We start from the raw sequence: 21,816 nt of genomic DNA, 5'->3' as shown, positions 1-21,816 counted from the left end.
TAATTGTGATTTGTAGATGTCCTTCTGGGCTGACTGATGCTCAGGGACTGAGGACATACTGTGACTGCAGGGTGTTATGTAGCTCACCTTTTATTGAGGGTGTTATCACAATGTCCACTGCCATGTAATGTGTAGGGCATCACCCAATAGTAGAGAACATTGGAAGAGGAAGATGGCCCAGTTCATCATTTGACTGTCAGGAAGACACCTGGAAAGGTATGTATGGGGTGCGCCCTCCTCTAAATTAAGCTGCTAGCAATAAATGTCATTTTTGGCTCCACTGTAGTGAGTGGAGCATTGATTGATTGTGTTGGTCTGTTCAGGGTTTCTTGAGTTGGGAGTTGGATTACTCCCACCTGTGTCTGAAAGAAGTTTCCAGAGCATAGGACAGGCAGATTCACATAATCAGCTGAATATTTATCATGCCCCAGCCAATCCCTGGAAGGAGGCATCAAGAAGGTGTCTGGGGAGGTGATAAATGTGCAGGATGTTTGGGCAGAGTGTTCTTTCCTATTCAGGTAAGGGTTCAAGTTCTCCTAGGGGGCCGCTGCCCTTAGGAGGGAGCTCCTGAGACAAGAGATTGCAGTCTGGGGCATGGAGGAGATCGCTAATGGATTTTTTGCTGGAGGGCACTGTCTTGAAGTCCTGATCTGGAGAAAGCTCTTTAGGGTTGGAGATCGCGCTGGACTGACTCACTCAGTTGATGGTCTGTAAGTGGGTGATGGTGGGGGCAGGTTGGAAGAGTTCTCTCCCGATGATTTCAGCCCAACTTAACAGAAGGGTGGCGGTAAGCCCTTTTTGGAGGCTTGGGCTGCTACCTCTGGGTACAGCGTTCCAGGTCATTTTCACAGTACTTGTAAGGGTAGGTAAAAAGGTGTGTTGCGTTTGATAAACAATATGATTTTTTTAATTATTTAGGATATGATATTACATGGGACGATCTGTTTAGTAGTTGGTCATAGAAACAGAAATCAGGTTACTGTTGAGTTTGTTTGAGGATGCTTCTCAAGCTATTGCCTTGGTAACAAGAACACAGGCTGTCCTCAAACAATAGGAACTGTTGATAGTTGGCACAGTTTGTTGTTATGGTAAACAACCTGACATATAAAAGGGTTGTCAGGCATAATCTGGACAGGAAGTCCACAAAAGTCTGTACCAGCCAAGAAGAAGATACCTGATTTCCAGCAACTTCTTAAAGAAGCTTTGGGTCTTCATTGCCAATGGAGATCACAAACACAGCAACCGGAGTTAAGCAACTTTTAAGCATATCTCTACTGTTACAAACCAGTTTCTGCTTATTTGTTAGGCATCTTGCTTGATATATCTGTCAGTTTTGTACCGTATTCCTAATATTGTAATAGTTTTGTATGTGCAGAATTTTTGTATAGTAAAAGCACATTTATACACTGCAGAGGTCTCAGTTTCCTTGCTTTTACTGCAAAGTAACCTTGCTAGATAAACGCAAGCAAAACAATTGGGGGCTCGTCCGGGATCTGTGCTATAAGTCAATTGAAGCAGACCTGTTTTCTGTGGTGTGTGGTGTGGCTTGTGCTAGGTAAAAATGCTATGTAAGCTGTTTAGTAAAAGCACATTTACACACTGCAGAGTTCTCAGTTTCCTTGCTTATACCGCAAAGTAACTTTGCTAGATAAACGCAAGCAAAACAAAAGGAGCACCCGATATTCAATGAGATGCAAACTGAAAAGTGAATTTGTAATTGTTTTATTGAAAGTAGCGACACATAATCAAGCCAAAGTATTTCAGGGCTGTTGCTGTATGCTAATGGTGAATGGGGACGGATCCCAAACCGGTGTGTCTGTGACACCGAAATCAGACTAGTTGCTGGGTTTGCAGAGGCGGCATGGAGCTGGTCTAGAGAAGGATCCTTTGTATCCCTCACTGAGGATCTACCTGTGGATGCTGGGTGGCAGACAGCTCCTGGGACATTATGAGTAAGATCTGATTCAGGGCTGAGTATGTGCCTGTTCCTGAAAGGACGTTTGTCCTCCCATTGATTGCTATTAACGCTTTGAAGTATCCTTTGACCTTAAACCCCCTCTCCAGTTCAGGGAAAAGTTCCAGTTCTCCTGGGGCTGTTGCCCCTAGGAGGGAGCTATTCAGACAAGAGATTGCAGTCTGAGCTTCAGCAGGAGCTGGGCTGGGGGCCTGGAGGAGATCACTAATGCATTTTTTGCCGAAGGGCACTGTCCTGAAGTCCTGGTCTGGAGAAGGATCCTTTGATTCCCTAACTGAAGATCAACCCGTGGATTCTGGGTGGCAGACAGTTCCAAGGACATTGTGAGTAAGACCCGATTCGATACTGTAGAATATGTGCCTGCTCCTGAAAGGAAGCTTGTCCTCTCATTGATTGCTATTAACCTTTTCGAGTATCCTGGGACCCCAAACCCCCCCAAAAAAGACATCCCCTAGATGGAGCCTGAATTGTTGATATATGTGGGACTGTGCTTGTGACTATTGTGGGAGGCCTGGGTTATTCTATTCTGTTGATAAAATGTAAAGCATAAAATACTGCTGGGGGGGGGCAACTAGGTTGTGGGGTGACCTGAAGCCCAGGGTTGGGCTTTAAGGATGCTTGGCTTAAGAGGTCAGCTAAGTTGCATATGGCTGCAATGATTTGCAGCGGGCACACCCCCTACCCCAGCGCACGGGTCGCGTACTAGTTACGTGATCTAGCGCAGAGCAGCCACCCTGCCGCAGTATATGCACGGTGGGCGGTCCACAAGCAGATAAGCTGCGTCGGGTAAATAGATACCAAACACGTCAAGTCTTAAAATTGGGCACACCCATGGAATCACAAAAAGATATATGGCACCCAAAATGTTCCATAGGTGACACTTTGAAAGCCTTTACAGGCTATCAGTTTCGTGGTAACCATGAATTATGGCCTTAGAATTATTACTCTACATTACACTTGGGGTCTTTGCGGGGGTGGTAGAAGCACTTTAATTTTTTAATTTTTTAATTTTATTTTATATAATTCTTTTTTTTTTTTTTTTTTTTTACTTTATTGCTATCACAAGGGGGCTAACAAGCCTCCTATGTGATAGCATGGGCAGGTGACAGGTAGTCTTTATGGGGACATTGAGGGTTTATTAGACCCCCAATGTCTCTTCTGCCCTTCAATGTAGCTATTCAATCACAGACTGTGCCTTAATAGCTGCATCCTCAGCTACACTATTGTATTATGTCACTTCCGGCATCATTAGTCACAGGAGGGGTCGGGGGGAACGAATGTTCTCCAAGTTCCTCCGGCTCTCACTGGGCAAACTGTTTCCCATGGTCCTGGGCTACCTGGAGGACCTGGAGATCCCGGGAACAACCACAGGTACCTCCAGCGGGGGGGGGATCCTTTGAGAACCCCCAAAAAAGTGATACACTATATTGCTAAAAGTATTGGGACGCCTGCCTTTACACACACATGAACTTTAATGGCATCCCAGTCTTAGTCCGTAGGGTTCAATATTGAGTTGGCTCCGCCCTTTGCAGCTATAACAGCTTCAACTTTTCTGGGAAGGCCGTCCACAAGGTTTAGGAGGGTGTCTATGGGAATGTTTGACCATTCTTCCAGAAGCGCATTTTGTGAGGTCAGGCACTGATGTTGGTTGAGAAGGCCTGCCTCGCAGTCTCCGCTCTAATTCATCCCAAAGGTGTTCTATGGGGTTGAGCTCAGGACTCTGTGCAGTCCAGTCACGTTCCTCCACCCCAAACTCGCTCATCCATGTCTTTATGGACCTTGCTCCTAAACCTTGTTGACAGTTTTCCCAGATGAGTTGAAGCTGTTATAGCTGCAAAGGGCGGAGCCAACTCAATATTGAACTCTATGGACTAAGACTGGGATGCCATTAAAGTTCATGTGTGTGTAAAGGCAGGCGTCCTAATACTTTTGGCACTCTAATATATATATATATATATATATATATATATATATATATATACACACACACACACACAGTATCTCACAAAAGTAAGTATACCCCTCACATTTTCTGTAAATCTTTTCTTCTATCTTTTCATGTGACAACACTGAAGAAATGACACTTGTCTACAATGTAAAGTAGTGAGTGTACAGCTTGTATAACAGTGTAAATTTGCTGTTCTCTCAAAATAACTCAACACACAGCCATTAATGTCTAAACCACTGGCAACAAAAGTCAGTACACCCCTAAGTGAAAATCTCCAAATTGGGCCCAATTAGCCATTTTCCCTCCCCGGTGTCATGTGACTCGTTAGTGTTACAAGGTCTCAGGTGTGAATGGGGAGCAGGTGTGTATAATTTGGTGTTATCGCTCTCACTCTCTCATACTGGTCACTGGAAGTCAGGGGCGGACTGACAACACCCAGGGCCCCCGGACCAAATAAAGCAAGGGCCCCCTGTCAGGCCCAGCTCATGGCCCACCCCTGACCCCGCCCATGGCCCACCCCTGATCCCGCCTCTACATTTTGCACAAAGTACAATTTCTGCCTTTTTTAAAATGGAACCTGGAGGGAGGTCTCTCTCTAACAGTGTCCATTAGACAGTCTGTTAGAAAACGTCCCCTCCAGGCCCCATTAGAGTCTACAACAGAGTCTAATGGGACCTGAAGGGGGGTCTCTCTCTAACAGTGTCCATTAGAGAGTCTCTGTTAGAGAGAGATCCCCTTCCAGGACCCATTAGAGACTACAAAGGAGTATAATGGGACCTGGAGGGGGGCCTCTTTCTAACAGAGTGTACAGTGAACACCTTCATTTACTCTGGTCCTCACTGGACCCCCTCCTTGTGCCATGACTCTCACCCCTGCCCCAACCTCTCACAAAGTAGAAATAAAATTGGCACCGAGTAGCTCTCCTCTTACCTTAACTATGGCTACTGTAGCTGTGGCTGGTTCCCGCGTCCTCTGTGGCTGGCTGGCTCCTGCGTCCTCTGTGGCTGGCTCCCGCTTCCTCTGTGGCTGGCACCCTGCCGTGGATGGCCGGCTCCATCGTCCTCGGTAGCTGGCTCCTGCGTTCTCTGTGGCTGGCTGGCTCCTGCGTCCTCTGTGGCTGGCACCCTGCTGTGGCTGGCTGGCTCCCTGGTGTGGGTGCGTCACCGTGGGTGGGTAGGTTACAGTTGGCTGGTGCCCTGGCCCTGCTGTGGCTGGCTGATGTGTCCTCTCCTCGTTCCACCGTACCGGGCACTGTTTGCCGAGGCGAGGGAGAGACTTGGAGGGAGTCGGCCGCCTTTGCCCTATACGGGACAGTAGAACTAGGAGGTTTGCAGCAGGCCCAGTGCACGGATGCGCGCGGTGCAACACTTAATGACGTGGTGTGCGTGTCCACTCTGTGTCCATTTGAGAGTCTATGTTAGAAATAGCGCCCATCAGTGCAGCCTCATCAGTGTCCATCAATGCAGCCTCGCCAGTGTCCCCTCAGTTCAGCCTCACCAGTGCCCCCTCCATGCAGCCTCACCAGTGCCTCCTCCATGCAGCCTCACCAGTGGCCCCTCCATGTAGCCTCACCAGTGGCCCCTCTGTGCAGCCTCACCAGTGGCCCCTCTGTGCAGTCTCACCAGTGGCCCCTCTGTGCAGCCTCACCAGTGGCCCCTCTGTGCAGCCTCACCAGTGTCCCCTCCATGCAGCCTCACCAGTGTCCCCTCTGTGCAGCCTCACCAGTGTCCCCTCCGTGCAGCCTCGCCAGTGTCCCCTCCGTGTAGCCTCACCAGTGTCCCCTCAATGCAGCCTCACCAGTGTCCCCTCAATGCAGCCTCGCCAGTGTCCCCTCAGTGCAGCCTCGCCAGTGTCCCCTCTGTGCAGCCTCGCCAGTGTCCCCTCTGTGCAGCCTCGCCAGTGTCCCCTCTGTGCAGCCTCGCCAGTGTCCCCTCAATGCAGCCTCACCAGTGTCCCCTCCGTGCAGCCTAGTCAGTGTCCTCTCAATGCAGCCTCACCAGTGTCCCCTCAGGGCAGCCTCACCAGTGTCCCCTCAGGGCAGCCTCACCAGTGTCCCCTCAGGGCAGCCTCACCAGTGTCCCCTCAGGGCAGCCTCACCAGTGTCCCCTCAGGGCAGCCTCACCAGAGTCCCCTCCATGCAGCATCACCAATGTCCCCTCCATGCAGCCTGATCAGTGTCTCCTCAATGCAGCCTCCCCAGAGTCATCTCAGGGCAGCCTCACCAGTGTCCCCCTTCATGTAGCCCCTCTGTGCAGCCTCACTAGTGTCCCCTCCATGCAGCCTTGCCAGTGTCCTCTCCATGCAGCCTCGTCAGTGTCCCCTCCATGCAGCCTCGTCAGTGTCCCCTCCATGCAGCCTCGTCAGTGTCCCCTCCATGCAGCCTGATCAGTGTCCCCTCCATGCAGCCTGATCAGTGTCCCCTCCATGCAGCCTGATCAGTGTCCCCTCCATGCAGCCTTGCCAGTGTCCCCTCCATGCAGCCTCACCAGTGTCCCCTCCATGCAGCCTCACCAGTGTCACCTCCATGCAGCCTCACCAGTGTCCCCTCCATGCAGCCTCACCAGTGTCACCTCCATGCAGCCTGATCAGTGTCCCTTCCATGCAGCCTCACCAGTGTCCCCTCCATGCAGTCTGATCAGTGTCCCCTCCATGCAGCCTCACCAGTGTCCCCTCCATGCAGTCTGATCAGTGTCCCCTCCATGCAGTCTGATCAGTGTCCCCTCCATGCAGTCTGATCAGTGTCCCCTCCATGCAGCCTCACAGACAGTGTCCCCTCCATGCAGCCTCACAGACAGTGTCCCCTCCATGCAGCCTCACAGACAGTGTCCCCTCCATGCAGCCTCACAGACAGTGTCCCCTCCATGCAGTCTACTCTGATCAGTGTATGGGGGTTAGAGAGGAGAGCCACCAGGTAACACAGAGCGGGGATCTCCCTTTTACCCAGCGTCCGCTGTCATCAGATGTTCCGCTTCCTGTGTGATGTCTATCAAAAGAGCCAGTGCAGGAGGCGGGACATTCGATGACAGCGGACGCTGGGCAAAAAGGAAATCACTGCTCTGTGACCCAGCGACGCTCGCCCTCACCCCTCACCCTCCGAGGCAGCACAAAAGATTGTCGCGGGGGGCCCGCGGCCGCAAGTTTTTTGTCCCTGGACCCCAAGCTGGTTCCAGCAGGTGGCGCTGACGGGCCCCCTTCAGCGGTCGGGCCCTCGGTCCACGTCCGAATGGACCGACTGGTCAGTCCGCCCCTGCTGGAAGTACAACATGGCACCTCATGGCAAAGAATTGTTGCTCTACATAAAGATGGCCTAGGCTATAAGAAGATTGCCAAGACCCTGAAACTGAGCTGCAGCACGGTGGCCAAGACCATACAGCGGTATAACAGGACAGGTTCCACTCAGAACAGGCCTCGCCATGGTCCACCAAAGAAGTTGGGGTCACGTGCTCAGATACTGTATATTGCTGGAATTCTCTCTTAATTGTATGCAGGATCCTCATCTGTAAAGCTCAGTCACATCCTATTTGTCTGAGCTGGAAAGGATTTACAGGACAATTCCTGCTCAATTTATTCTTCTGTTCTGCAAAGCATCCCCAATAAGGAGTAACAAATTAGCATGTGCATTATAGGAGACAATAAAAGACATAAGACAAGCCGGGGAGGGAAGTGGGGAGCTGGGCGGAATGGAGGAATAGTGAGCGCCAGCTGAACAATGAGAGATTAGGACAACACACAGAAATAAATAACAGCCTTCCGATAGGAGACATTTGGACGTTTTTCAAAGGTGGTCCCCAGCAACAGTCCTGGCATTCTAATAGGGCCCTATAATGTCTAACAGAGCCATTCTCATCCAGGGTTCCTTCTTCCCACTGATCACCAATGTAAGGAGCATTCTTCTCACTGATCACCAATGTAAGGAACATTCTTCTCACTGATCACCAATGTAAGGAACATTCTTCTCACTGATCACCAATGTAAGGAGCATTCTTCTCACTGATCACCAATGTAAGGAACATTCTTCTCACTGATCACCAATGTAAGGAACATTCTTCTCACTGATCACCAATGTAAGGAACATTCTTCTCACTGATCACCAATGTAAGGACCATTCTTCTCACTGATCACCAATGTAAGGAACATTCTTCTCACTGATCACCAATGTAAGGAACATTCTTCTCACTGATCACCAATGTAAGGAACATTCTTCTCACTGATCACCAATGTAAGGAGCATTCTTCTCACTGATCACCAATGTAAGGAACATTCTTCTCACTGATCACCAATGTAAGGAACATTCTTCTCACTGATCACCAATGTAAGGAACATTCTTCTCACTGATCACCAATGTAAGGAACATTCTTCTCACTGATCACCAATGTAAGGAACATTCTTCTCACTGATCACCAATGTAAGGAGCATTCTTCTCACTGATCACCAATGTAAGGAACATTCTTCTCACTGATCACCAATGTAAGGAACATTCTTCTCACTGATCACCAATGTAAGGAACATTCTTCTCACTGATCACCAATGTAAGGAACATTCTTCTCACTGACCACCAATGTAAAGAACATTCTTCTCACTGATCACCAATGTAAGGAACATTCTTCTCACTGATCACCAAAGTAAGGAACATTCTTCTCACTGACCACCAATGTAAAGAACATTCTTCTCACTGATCACCAATGTAAGGAACATTCTTCCCACTGATCACCAATGTAAGGAACATTCTTCTCACTGATCACCAATGTAAGGAACATTCTTCCCACTGATCACCAATGTAAGGAACATTCTTCCCACTGATCACCAATGTAAGGAACATTCTTCCCACTGATCACCAATGTAAGGAACATTCTTCTCACTGATCACCAATGTAAGGAACATTCTTCACACTGACCACCAATGTAAGGAACATTCTTCTCACTGATCACCAATGTAAGGAACATTCTTCTCACTGACCACCAATGTAAAGAACATTCTTCTCACTGATCACCAATGTAAGGAACATTCTTCCCACTGATCACCAATGTAAGGAACATTCTTCCCACTGATCACCAATGTAAGGAACATTCTTCTCACTGATCACCAATGTAAGGAACATTCTTCACACTGACCACCAATGTAAGGAACATTCTTCTCACTGATCACCAATGTAAGGAACATTCTTCTCACTGATCACCAATGTAAGGAACATTCTTCTCACTGATCACCAATGTAAGGAACATTCTTCTCACTGATCACCAATGTAAGGGACATTCTTCTCACTGATCACCAATGTAAGGAACATTCTTCTCACTGACCACCAATGTAAGGAACATTCTTCTCACTGATCACCAATGTAAGGAACATTCTTCTCACTGATCACCAATGTAAGGAACATTCTTCTCACTGATCACCAATGTAAGGGACATTCTTCCCACTGATCACCAATGTAAGGGACATTCTTCTCACTGATCACCAATGTAGGGAGCATTCTTCTCACTGATCACCAATGTAAGGAACATTCTTCCCACTGATCACCAATGTAAGGAACATTCTTCCCACTGATCACCAATGTAAGGAGCATTCTTCTCACTGATCACCAATGTAAGGGACATTCTTCCCACTGATCACCAATGTAAGGAATATTCTTCTCACTGATCACCAATGTAAGGGACATTCTTCTCACTGATCACCAATGTAAGGGACATTCTTCCCACTGATCACCAATGTAAGGAATATTCTTCTCACTGATCACCAATGTAAGGGACATTCTTCTCACTGATCACCAATGTAAGGAACATTCTTCTCACTGATCACCAATGTAAGGAACATTCTTCTCACTGATCACCAATGTAAGGAACATTCTTCCCACTGATCACCAATGTAAGGAACATTCTTCCCACTGATCACCAATGTAAGGAACATTCTTCTCACTGACCACCAATGTAAGGAACATTCTTCCCACTGATCACCAATGTAAGGAACATTCTTCTCACTGACCACCAATGTAAGGGACATTCTTCTCACTGATCACCAATGTAAGGAACATTCTTCTCACTGATCACCAATGTAAGGAGCATTCTTCCCACTGATCACCAATGTAAGGGACATTCTTCTCACTGATCACCAATGTAAGGAACATTCTTCTCACTGATCACCAATGTAAGGAACATTCTTCTCACTGATCACCAATGTAAGGAGCATTCTTCCCACTGATCACCAATGTAAGGGACATTCTTCTCACTGATCACCAATGTAGGGAGCATTCTTCTCACTGATCACCAATGTAAGGAACATTCTTCTCACTGATCACCAATGTAAGGAACATTCTTCCCACTGATCACCAATGTAAGGAGCATTCTTCTCACTGATCACCAATGTAAGGGACATTCTTCCCACTGATCACCAATGTAAGGAATATTCTTCTCACTGATCACCAATGTAAGGAACATTCTTCCCACTGATCACCAATGTAAGGAGCATTCTTCTCACTGATCACCAATGTAAGGGACATTCTTCCCACTGATCACCAATGTAAGGAATATTCTTCTCACTGATCACCAATGTAAGGGACATTCTTCTCACTGATCACCAATGTAAGGGACATTCTTCCCACTGATCACCAATGTAAGGGACATTCTTCCCACTGATCACCAATGTAAGGAATATTCTTCTCACTGATCACCAATGTAAGGGACATTCTTCTCACTGATCACCAATGTAAGGAACATTCTTCTCACTGATCACCAATGTAAGGGACATTCTTCCCACTGATCACCAATGTAAGGAACATTCTTCTCACTGATCACCAATGTAAGGAGCATTCTTCTCACTGATCACCAATGTAAGGAGCATTCTTCTCACTGATCACCAATGTAAGGAACATTCTTCTCACTGATCACCAATGTAAGGAACATTCTTCTCACTGATCACCAATGTACGGAACATTCTTCTCACTGATCACCAATGTACGGAACATTCTTCTCACTGATCACCAATGTACGGAACATTCTTCTCACTGATCACCAATGTACGGAACATTCTTCTCACTGATCACCAATGTAAGGAACATTCTTCTCACTGATCACCAATGTAAGGAACATTCTTCTCACTGATCACCAATGTAAGGAACATTCTTCTCACTGATCACCAATGTACGGAACATTCTTCTCACTGATCACCAATGTAAGGAACATTCTTCTCACTGATCACCAATGTAAGGAACATTCTTCCCACTGATCACCAATGTAAGGAACATTCTTCTCACTGATCACCAATGTAAGGAACATTCTTCCCACTGATCACCAATGTAAGGAGCATTCTTCTCACTGATCACCAATGTAAGGAACATTCTTCTCACTGATCACCAATGTAAGGAACATTCTTCTCACTGATCACCAATGTAAGGAACATTCTTCTCACTGATCACCAATGTAAGGGACATTCTTCTCACTGATCACCAATGTACGGAACATTCTTCTCACTGATCACCAATGTAAGGAACATTCTTCTCACTGATCACCAATGTAAGGAACATTCTTCTCACTGATCACCAATGTAAGGGACATTCTTCTCACTGATCACCAATGTAAGGGACATTCTTCCCACTGATCACCAATGTAAGGAACATTCTTCTCACTGATCACCAATGTAAGGGACATTCTTCTCACTGATCATCAATGTAAGGAACATTCTTCCCACTGATCACCAATGTAAGGGACATTCTTCTCACTGATCACCAATGTATGGGGCATTCTCCCAATGACCACCAATGGACTAATCATAGTAGGAGGAACACAGGATCAGTACATTCCCCTCTCACAGAATGGCGATCTGCCTGTCTCCCAAATGATCGGCGGGTCCTGGCGGACATCGCACCTGCCAGACCCACTGATTGGCTCCCACTGTGTGCAATCACAGTGGGTGCGGGTCGGTGGTGGCGGCGCTCCCCAGACCCAGAAGTGTTAGATCACCCACTAGGTACGTGATCTGGCACAGAGCGGCCGCCCTGCCGCAGTATATGTGCGAGGGGCGGTCGCTAAGAGGTCAAGCCCCTTGTGGGGTGAAACGCGTTAGTGCGGAAGGTGGACAGGATAGACTGTATGTTATGAATCCTCTACTTATTAAAGCTGGCTTTACATCAGTGGCGGCATCAATGTAGGGTTCACATATACTTGAATTGCTGTTGACATCCTTTATAAACAAAGGACAAAAATAAATCAATGATGAAAACCAAAAGGATGACAAGGTCACCAAGAGGAGATCCAGGTGAGTCAAAGAAGAGAAAACACGTTTTAATTATACACATACAATCTGTCAATCGAAATCTCAGAGACTCTATCACTGCTCTGTGGTTTAAACATTCTGTCTTTTTCATAAGTTAAGAAGAGTGTTGTTCTTGCTACTATTGTGTTTATCCCACTTTTTTTTAACTTTGCTTTTGTCTGAGGGCCCTTGCACATGGTCACCTAAAAGTGCCTTGTTTTTAGGCATCAGATTTTTATTTTTTTTATCTAAATTTATCTTAATGCACCCAATAATTTTTAATAGCCCTGTACACACAGCCGTGTTAACTTGTGCTTTGTATAGATCATTAAAAAATAAATAAATACAAAAATCTGCTTTGCTGGACAGTATTTTATGCACATATGTGCAAATCCACGCATTTACATACGTGCAACACACCCCCCCAAAGAAAGCTTGAAAAATGTTTTTGCGCCAATACGGGCATTTATTATAAAGCCCATTCTCGCATTTTTACACAGGAAGTTTCTGCCAGGAATATGAAGTTCATATATCAGTACCGTGTGCAGGTACTAAATTAATATATTTTGTTTTCTTTTTGTTTTGTAATTTTTTTTATTATTATTATTTATTTGTTATATGTTTTGTATTTATTTTTTACTTGTTTTGGTTTTTGTTTTGTTTTTTTTGTTTTGGTTTTTGGTTTTATTTCCCAGATTCCCAGTGTTAAATTGTAAGTCTGTTAACTTGCTGCTCATTGTCACTGGTAAATCGCACACTTTCAGAGCACTTGAAGCACAAGTTCCAGTTGACACTTTTCCAATTTGTAGCAAATTTGCGTGGTAAGTCTCTAGCAAGAGCAAAGTTGCAGCGGTGAGGCCACAGCAAGAGCTCTGCAAGCCTACAGCATGAAAGATTCAGCCACAGTGACCCCTTGTGGTGGGAGGACTATTGCACAACATAACTGAACCAGAACTTGGAGCAGACTTGCAGAGTGTTTGCAAAGAAAGTTATTTTGGAGTCATGCAATGTGGACTTGCTGCAATTGTGCAACAAACTTGTGAAGCCAGGCAAGTCCAGCAAAAGCTTAGCAAATCATTTTCAAACTTGCAGCACAACTGCTTGCTATCTGGGTTGCTTTGTGTTTACTATTTTTTTTCTTTTATTTATTTATTTTTTAATGTTTTCCATTTTCTTTTTTTTTTTAATTTTTGGGTTTTTTTTTGTTTTGCTTTTTCTTTTTTTTTTTTTACTTGTTTTGTGTTCTGTATTTTTTTGTTTTTTAATTTGTTTTGTGTTTTCTATTTTTTTATTTTACTTGTTTTGTACTTTTTTTTTACCTGTTTTATGTTTTCTATTTTTTTTTAAATTTGTATTTTTTTTTTTACTTGTTTTGTGCTTTGTATTTTTTCTCCGGATTACTTGTTCTCCGCAAACAAAACATTTGACAAAGGAAAACCCTTGCAGTGCTTTTGTGCTGAAGAAGAAAAGGGAGAAGCACCATACCAGACATGTGCCGCACAATGCCAACTGCCACTAAAGCTCCCGTAGAAGTGAGCCCATTGAAGATGACACATAAACAGTCTGACTCGGGCACCAGGGGAGGATTAATGGTCAAGACGACATCGGAAGGAAGAGATAAAGGCGGTGAAGGCCTGTCTAGTTTTCCCCATTACACTGGAGGCATGTACACACAGCAATTTCACTTAGCAACTGGTAATGAGTTTATCAGACTCGAAGTGTGACAGCGCAATGTCAAGTGGCTTCACTTCTCGCCCCGTTTAACAGAGACAGAAAATCCATCTCGCCATGTCCGTGAGCGCCAACAGGAAGGCTTAAATTAAGGCAACCTGCAATGGGATTTACCGGCTAGTAAATTGCTGCCGTGTCTTCAGATTTGGGTTATTGATCCGTTCGTTGCATTAACGCTGTTCATTACGCCATCTACTTTGCTGGGCCTGTAGACATCAAATGCTTGAAAAATTAAGAGCTGATGCAAAAAGGAAACAGAAACATCTGACTAATACCTCTGTAAGAGCGATAACGGGTTGTGTTTAGGAAGTTTTTGCAAACACTTTATTTCTATGGATTTTCATGAAAGCAGATTTAGGAGGTCCTGCAGGGAGGAGAAGGTTATTGAGTGAGAAGAGCCGAGTATAATCCTACAGGATGCTGAATTTGTTAATCTTATTTCCCCTGAGTCCAATGTAAGGGCACTTATAATGAGAAGGTATTTACATGGCTTGGTTTTATGAGATAGGTTTGCACTGAAGAGCTGATAATCCGAGGTAGGAAATTGCACACATCTGTTTCTCGCAGTGATGAATCATTTGTCTACATTGGGCAAGGGAATACGGCTTTTTCTGGGCGCAAGATACAGCGAGGGTTACTAATGGACGCAATAAACACACTGACATTAAGGCAACGAAAAATGTGACCTCTATGAGCTCAGAGGCACCTCTATTTATGAGTTCATTGATGTCCAAATCACCGGGATCCATCGAAGGTGGTACAAATGTAATGACACAGTCAGTGGGTACTGGCCGCTGATTGGTCGTCAGGCACCTACCGATCGGCTCCGGTAATTACCAAAGAGAGACCTGTGCTTGTAAACAAACACAGGACTCTCTTATGACAGCAGCAATGTGTCGTTTTTTTTTTTTTTTTCTCCCTGCATAGCAGGGAGTAAAAACTGGCACATTGCTTAGTAAAAACAGTACACACATTAACATGTTAGGCACACATTTAACCCCTTAATCACCCTTAGGTGTTAACCTCCTTCCCAGCCAGTGTCATTACTACAGTGACAGTGCATATTTTTAGCACTGAGCACTGTAATAGTGTTACTGGTTCCCACAAAGTGTTAGAAGTGTCAGTTAGTGTTAGAATGCCCGCCGCAATATCGCAGTCCTGCGGTGATCGCCGCCATTACTAGTATAACAAAAAAAAGAAAATTACAGTATATACAGATCCCATAGTTTGTAGACGCTATAACGTTTGCGCAAACTAATCAATATACACTTATTGGGATTTTGTTTAGCAAAAATAAGTAGCAGAATAGATACTGGACCTACATTTTAATTTCTCTATTGGATATATTTTATAGCAGAAAGTAAAAAATATTTTTTTTTCAAAATTGTCGGTCTTTTTTTTGTTTATAGTGCAAAAAATAAAAAAAACTTCAGAGGCAATCGAATACCCCCAAAAGAAAGCTCTATTAAAAAAAGAACATACATCTTGTTTGTGTACGGTGTTGCACGACCGCCAAATTACCAGTTAAAGTAGCGCAGTGCTGAATTGCAAAAAATGGCGTAGCTGTAAAGGCAGAAGGTGCATTCTCTGCATGAAGCTAAAAAGCCTTTTGTGTGCAGCAGCCCCCTTAGCCCCCCCCCCTAATACTTACCTTAGCCCAATCCCGATCCAGAAATGTGCTTGAGACCCGAGGCTCTCCCTCCTGATTGGCTGAGATGCAGGAGCCATTGGCTCCTGCTGCTGTCAGTCACAGCCGGTGAGGCGGGAGCGGGGGGGGGTGGGACTGAGCCGCCCTCTCTTTGTCTTATGGCTTGCTGTGGGGGGGCACTTGGCAAGGAGGAGGAGCCCAGAGAAGAGGAGGATCGGGGCTACTCTGTGCAAAACCATTACAGAGAAGGTAAGTAGAACATGTTTTATTTATTTTTTTTTACAGTCACTTTAAGGGGGTAAAACCTGAAGCTGAAGTGGTTAATCTGTTATATTTGACCAAAAACATAGTTATAATATTTGTGGGTTTGCACTAAAATTCATTTTTGTGTATTTTTATTTTCAAGAAAATTTGCTTTTGATAAATACAGTAACTGTGCAAATATCACGTGACATAAAAAATTGCAACTACAACAATTTTATTCTCTAAGGTCTCTGCTTGGAGATTCCTGGCAAAAAACAAAAATGCAGATTGTAACATGTGTAGGAGAAATGTACAAATTGCGCCGGTGGGCAAGTGGTTATGTTGCAGCCTGTCCATACCATGGAACCTGTAGATGATTCGGGTTCTCCAAAAGCCCAAGCCCAACTTTTCAGCCTCTCCTTTACCCCCCTAGGCCCCCGCTGTCTCTCCAAGACAAAGTGCCGATCTTGGGTGAAAGTAGAACATGGATATAAATAGTAGGATATGTATTATGCATCAGGACCTCTGCGTTCTCACTTGTGCTGAGGCTTCCTCTGTGGACCTCCATAATGTAACATGATTAGCCGCTGCTAATATGTATTTCTGCCTCAGCAAAAGTGGGTCAATTAGTGTCGGTGACTGTGATTGATGTCCGGGGCGGGCGCGGGCTGGTCGCGATCTTCAGCGCCAGGCTATGCCGTGCGCCAAAGCACGGTTACCCACGCCATCTTTTTAGGAAGCAGGAAAATTGAAGGCTTAAGTGTTTAATTTTGTCAATTATGGTGACCTGTCAGAATCGGTTAGCTTCTACATCCCTGCTTAGTGCCCCAGTGATGCTCCATTTCCAGGCGTCGCTTCTATTAATTGTGCCATGTAATGGTTAAAATAAAAAGAGCTTCAGAGGCGTCAGAAGGGCTTGTAGATTACCCTGCCTGTTGGAAGGTTTCTGTAGTCTTAACAGGATTGTTCCACTTTCCCCAGAGATAAAGGAGTCAGCCGGGCATTGTGTGCTCTCGGGCAGCTTTTCTCAACCTTTCTTTTCAGGCATGTGTTCCTTTTAAAAATATGCAAAATCTTGAGGCACCCCCCCAAGTCTAAAGTGTAAAAGTTACTTATCAATAGGAAAGCCTGAGCCTGGGACAATGCACATAGTCACCTTAATAAAATTATCATCATATCAGAGGTTCCCCCATCACATTAGAGATTCCTCCATCACATCAGGGGTTCCCCATCACATCAAAGGTCCTTCCAACACATCAGGGGTTCCCCCATCACATCAAAGGTCCTTCCAACACATCAGAGGTTCCCCCATCACATCAGAGGTCCTTCCATCACATCAGAGGTCCTTCCATCACATCAGAGGTTCCCCCCATCACATCAGAGGTCCTTCCATCACATCAGAGATCCTTCCATCACATCAGAGGTTCCCCCATCACATCAGAGGTTCTCCCATCACATCAAAGGTCCTTCCAACACATCAGAGGTTCCCCCATAACATCAGAGGTCCTTACATCACATCAGAGGTCCTTCCATCACATCAGAGGTTCCCCCATCACATCAGAGGTCCTTCCATCACATCAGAGGTTCCCCCATCACATCAGAGGTCCTTACATCACATCAGAGGTCCTTCCATCACATCAGAGGTTCCCCCATAACATCAGAGATCCTTCCATCACATCAGAGGTTCCTCCATCACATAAGAGGTTCCTCCATCACATCAGAGGTTCCTCCATCACATCAGAGGTTCCTCCATCACATCAGAGGTTCCTCCATCACATTAGAGGTCCTCATCACATCAGAGGTGCATCTATAACATCAGAGGTTCCCTCATAACATCAGAGGACCTTCCATCACATTAGAGGTCCTCAACACATCAGAGGTCCCTCTATCACATCAGAGGTTCCCCCATCACATCGGAGGTTCCCCCATCACATCGGAGGTTCCTTATCACTTTAGAGGTTCCTCCATCACATCAGAGGTCCCTCTATCACAACAGAGTCCCCCTTCACATCCCCCATCACATCAGGGGTCCCTATTATAATAGATGTCTTCCTTTCACATTAGAGGTCCCTATCACATCAGTGGCCTTTACATAATATCAGAGGTCCCGATCACATCAGAGGTCCCCCCATCACATTAGAGGTCCTTATCACATTAGTGGTCCTATTATCACATTAGAGATTCCTATCACATCAGAGGCCCCCCTTCACATCAGAGGACCCCCATCACATCAGAGGTCCCTATCACATTAGAGGCCCTCCCATCACATCGGAGGTCCTCTCATCACATCAGAGGTCCCTATCACATTAGAGGCCCTCCCATCACATCGGAGGTCCTCTCATCACATCAGAGGCCCCCCATCACATCAGAGGTCCCTATCACATTAGAGGCCCTCCCATCACATTGGTGGTCCTCTCATCACATCAGAGGTCCCCCCATCACATTAGAGCTCCCACATCACATCAGAGCTCCTTATCACATTAGAGGTCCTCCCATCACATTAGATGTCCCTATCACATCAGAGGCCCTCCCATCACATCGGAGGTCCTCTCATCACATCAGAGGTTCACCCATCACATTAGAGTCCCCCTTCACATCACATCAGAGGTCCTCCCATCACATCAGAGGCCCCCATCACATCAGAGTCCCACTTCACATCAGAGGTCCCTATCAATTTAGAGGTCCTCCCATCACATTAGAGGTCCCTATCACATCAGATGCCCTCCCATCACATCAGAGGTCCTCCTATCACATCAGAGGTCCTCCCATCACATTAGAGGTCCTCCCATCACATCAGAGGTCCTCCCATTACATCAGAGGTCCCTCCAATCACCACAGAGATCCTCCCATCACTCCAGAGGTTCACCCATCACATCAGAGGTCCTTCCATCACATTAGAGGTCCCTATCACATCAGAGTTCCCCCATAACATCAAAGCCCCCCTTCCAGAATCTAGGGGAACACAGATGGCACCCTGCCTGAGAAACACTGCTTTGGGGGACAGAGTCGCCCATGACAGGTCAAGACTGTGGCAGAGATTGTGATTATATTGTTGTTCATGAGATATCTGGCCACCAAGGATCATGCAAGGAACCTGCAAGTACCTGTGATCACCCTTAAAGCTGAGCTCTGGGCAGGAACAAAAAACAGGTTTTCTCATTAAAATTATATAGAACGTCCTGTGAGCCACTAACAATAATAAACCAATAAATCCTCTTTGAATCAGCTGCAAGCAGTAAACATGTCTCATAAACCGTGTAAAGTACTAAAATCGCATTAAAAACGCTGCGCTATCAAAAGGTATAAGCATAAAGCCTCTGAACAGGTAAAATCCTCTATACCGTGATACTAATAATGTAGAAAATATATGATAAAAAATATATAGAATAAAAAGCGCTTAATAGCCAAATAATAAAGTGACAATGTGCATTCATATAGTGATGAAAAATATTCATGAAAAGTATTATTACTAATTTCTCATTAGTAGTTCATGAATGGCTGTCTGGGCTTTTTCCTATAATCATGTAGAAACTAGCCGTAGATTATAGTAAACTAACCCCATTCCTACTACTTGTGTTTGCATTTCAGGAAGGTCATCAAGAGAATCCCATGTAACAGTATGAAGGCGGATGCCACCCTTCCATCCGCTAGAGAAGCCAAGCTTCTGGGGAGTCTTAGGCACCCGTTCATCGTCCGTTTCTATGCAAGCTTCCTGGAGAAGGAGGATTTCTGCATTGTGACGGAGTATTGTGAGGTACTGATTACCCTTCATTTTGGGAGGATGTCCACATCCTTGCCTACTGAATACTAACAGACAGAGACAATAGGCAATAGTTAAAGCCTGACCAAGAATCCCCACTTTTACAAAACTAAAAACACAAGTGGGTTGGTTACCCTTCAGTTCCTGTCTGCTACAGCTTGGTCCCAGTCCCAGTCCACCGCAACCTGCAAAGTCTGATTCACCTTGGCAGTGTTGATTGCTGGCCCCACATACTCTCAGACGTTCCTGTAGGACCAATACAGTCTTAGCAGTCAATAAGATCACTTGAGAGGTGGATGGTGGTGGGCCAACAGTCAACACTACCAGGAAGTCTCAAACTTTGCACAATGCATGAGCCTGGGATTTGGTGATCCCGCTTGGTGCCTGCATTGCAGTGCTGGAGCATGTTCAGTACACTTTTCGATAGGTGTATGTTAACATTTAGGTATGGGTCTGCTTTAAGGCATTGAAGGCATGGCCATAAGGTCTTTAACAAATACGTTATCATAAATGCATCTAAAGCTGACTGCATACATTACACGTTCTCTATATGATCAGCTCTAAACTTAGCAACAGCTGTATTATGTAGTGTGAAGACCTACCTCAACTCTTCATTCAATTTACTAACTAAAGTGTAAAAGGCTTGCTAAAGGCACCAACATCCTGAATAGTATTAATATTATTATTCTTGCTCAATACTTTGTTATTTTCACCTCTGACGAAGCTCTACTATAGGAGCAAAACGTAAATGTAAGGTTTAGGGTTCTTTTGGGAGTACATCTTTTGTCATTTCTTTTTCCTTAGGGGTCACATGTTTAATATTTTGTCCTTCTCAATCTTTTTTCCCCTTTTTTGCTGGGGTGAGGTACAAAAATATTCCTGCCAAGACATTGGTTTTCCACTAGAGAATGATTTTTGTGGATATGTTGAATATGGAGCTTGTCCATTAGTAGTGTTTTTGCGTCCACATGGGTGAGTATCCTTGCATTACATATCTGAGGGAGATAGGTCTTGATAGGCCATCAGAGAGATAGCTTCACATTCTGAGTTCTCTAGGACCCTGCACAGGGATCACCTCCTGCATGACTGGACCCAGGAACACTTCACTTGCTGCCTGGGCCTCAGACTATTTATGAGCGCTCTCTCCACTTTCTGGGCACATCTCCCCAGGGATTGGCTGGAATCCCACAAATATCCAGGCTGCTTGTTCTGTCCTCCCTCCCACTATGCTTCTAGAAACCTCTAGAATACAGGGGAAAGTAACAGAACAGCAACCTGTAAAACATAGAGCAGCCTTGGATAATCAATTACTTCTGCACTGGTTATAGGGCAGCCTGCTTTAAATAAGAAAGGTGCTACAGGTGGATAGGCTTCCCTTAAGAGATGGGTTTTCAGGCATCACCTACATTTGGACAGAGTGGCAGATAGCTGGACAGATTGGTGTAGAGAGTTCCAGAGAATGGGAGAGGCTCTGAAGAAGTCCTGGAGGCAAGCATTGGAGGAGCTTTTGAGTGTGCTAGAACAGTGGGTCCTGAACTCTGTCCTCATGTACCCCCAACAGGCCATGTTTTGGGAATTTCTCTTAGATAAAATAGCTGTCCAAAATACCAAGCCATAGACTCTGATTTAAAACACCTGTGCAAGATGAAGGAAAACCTGCAAACATGGACTGTTTGGGTTACTTGAGAACAGGGTTGAGAACCACTGTGCTAGAAAGCAGGAGGTCTTGGGAGGAGCGGAGAGGATTGTTTGGGTGATATTTTCAGATGAGGTAGGTAGTGTAGTTGGAGGCAGAATTGTGGGTGGCCTTGTATGCTGTTGATAGGATTTCGAGTTTTATGCTTTTGGTGGGCAGAAGCCAGTAGAGAGATGGTGGAGAGAGGTGGTGGACACTGAGCGCTAAGGTGGATATGTCTGGCAGCAGCATTCATGATAGACCGAGGAAGAGAGAGTCTGGGTAGAGGAAGCCAACAAGAAGGGAGTTCCAGTAGTTGAGGTGAGAGATAATTAAGAAGTGAATGAGTAGCTTAGTGTTGTCATTGTCTCATGTTCTATTTTAGTGATGAACCAAAGTACTTCTGCCCCATTGCTGTACTGAGACCAGTCTGTTCTGTGCTGGTAACATGGACAGATTATTTTTACCAGTGACAGATTCAGGAGCACTTCACAGACAAGGGTAGACGTTCCAAACCCGAACCTTGCCATTAATTCAGGGCCATATGGTCACCCTGGGATCAGCTTGTAGTTCAGATACCATCATATGGTCA

General features: G+C 45.4%; 1 protein-coding gene across 1 annotated transcript in view; it reads left to right on the top strand.

The window, feature by feature from the left end:
- The window catches only part of LOC141112851 (serine/threonine-protein kinase Nek11-like), a 274,187-nt gene that overhangs the window by 74,210 nt on the left and 178,161 nt on the right, over positions 1-21,816 (top strand). The window contains exon 3 of the mRNA XM_073605945.1: positions 19,378-19,543. Coding sequence (XP_073462046.1) covers positions 19,378-19,543 — 166 coding nt within the window. The remainder of the gene's footprint in view (positions 1-19,377; positions 19,544-21,816) is intronic.

The sequence above is a fragment of the Aquarana catesbeiana genome, linkage group LG11, assembly GCF_042186555.1.
Source record: "Aquarana catesbeiana isolate 2022-GZ linkage group LG11, ASM4218655v1, whole genome shotgun sequence".
NCBI lineage: Eukaryota > Metazoa > Chordata > Amphibia > Anura > Ranidae > Aquarana > Aquarana catesbeiana.
This window is presented reverse-complemented; position numbering and strand designations above follow the sequence as displayed.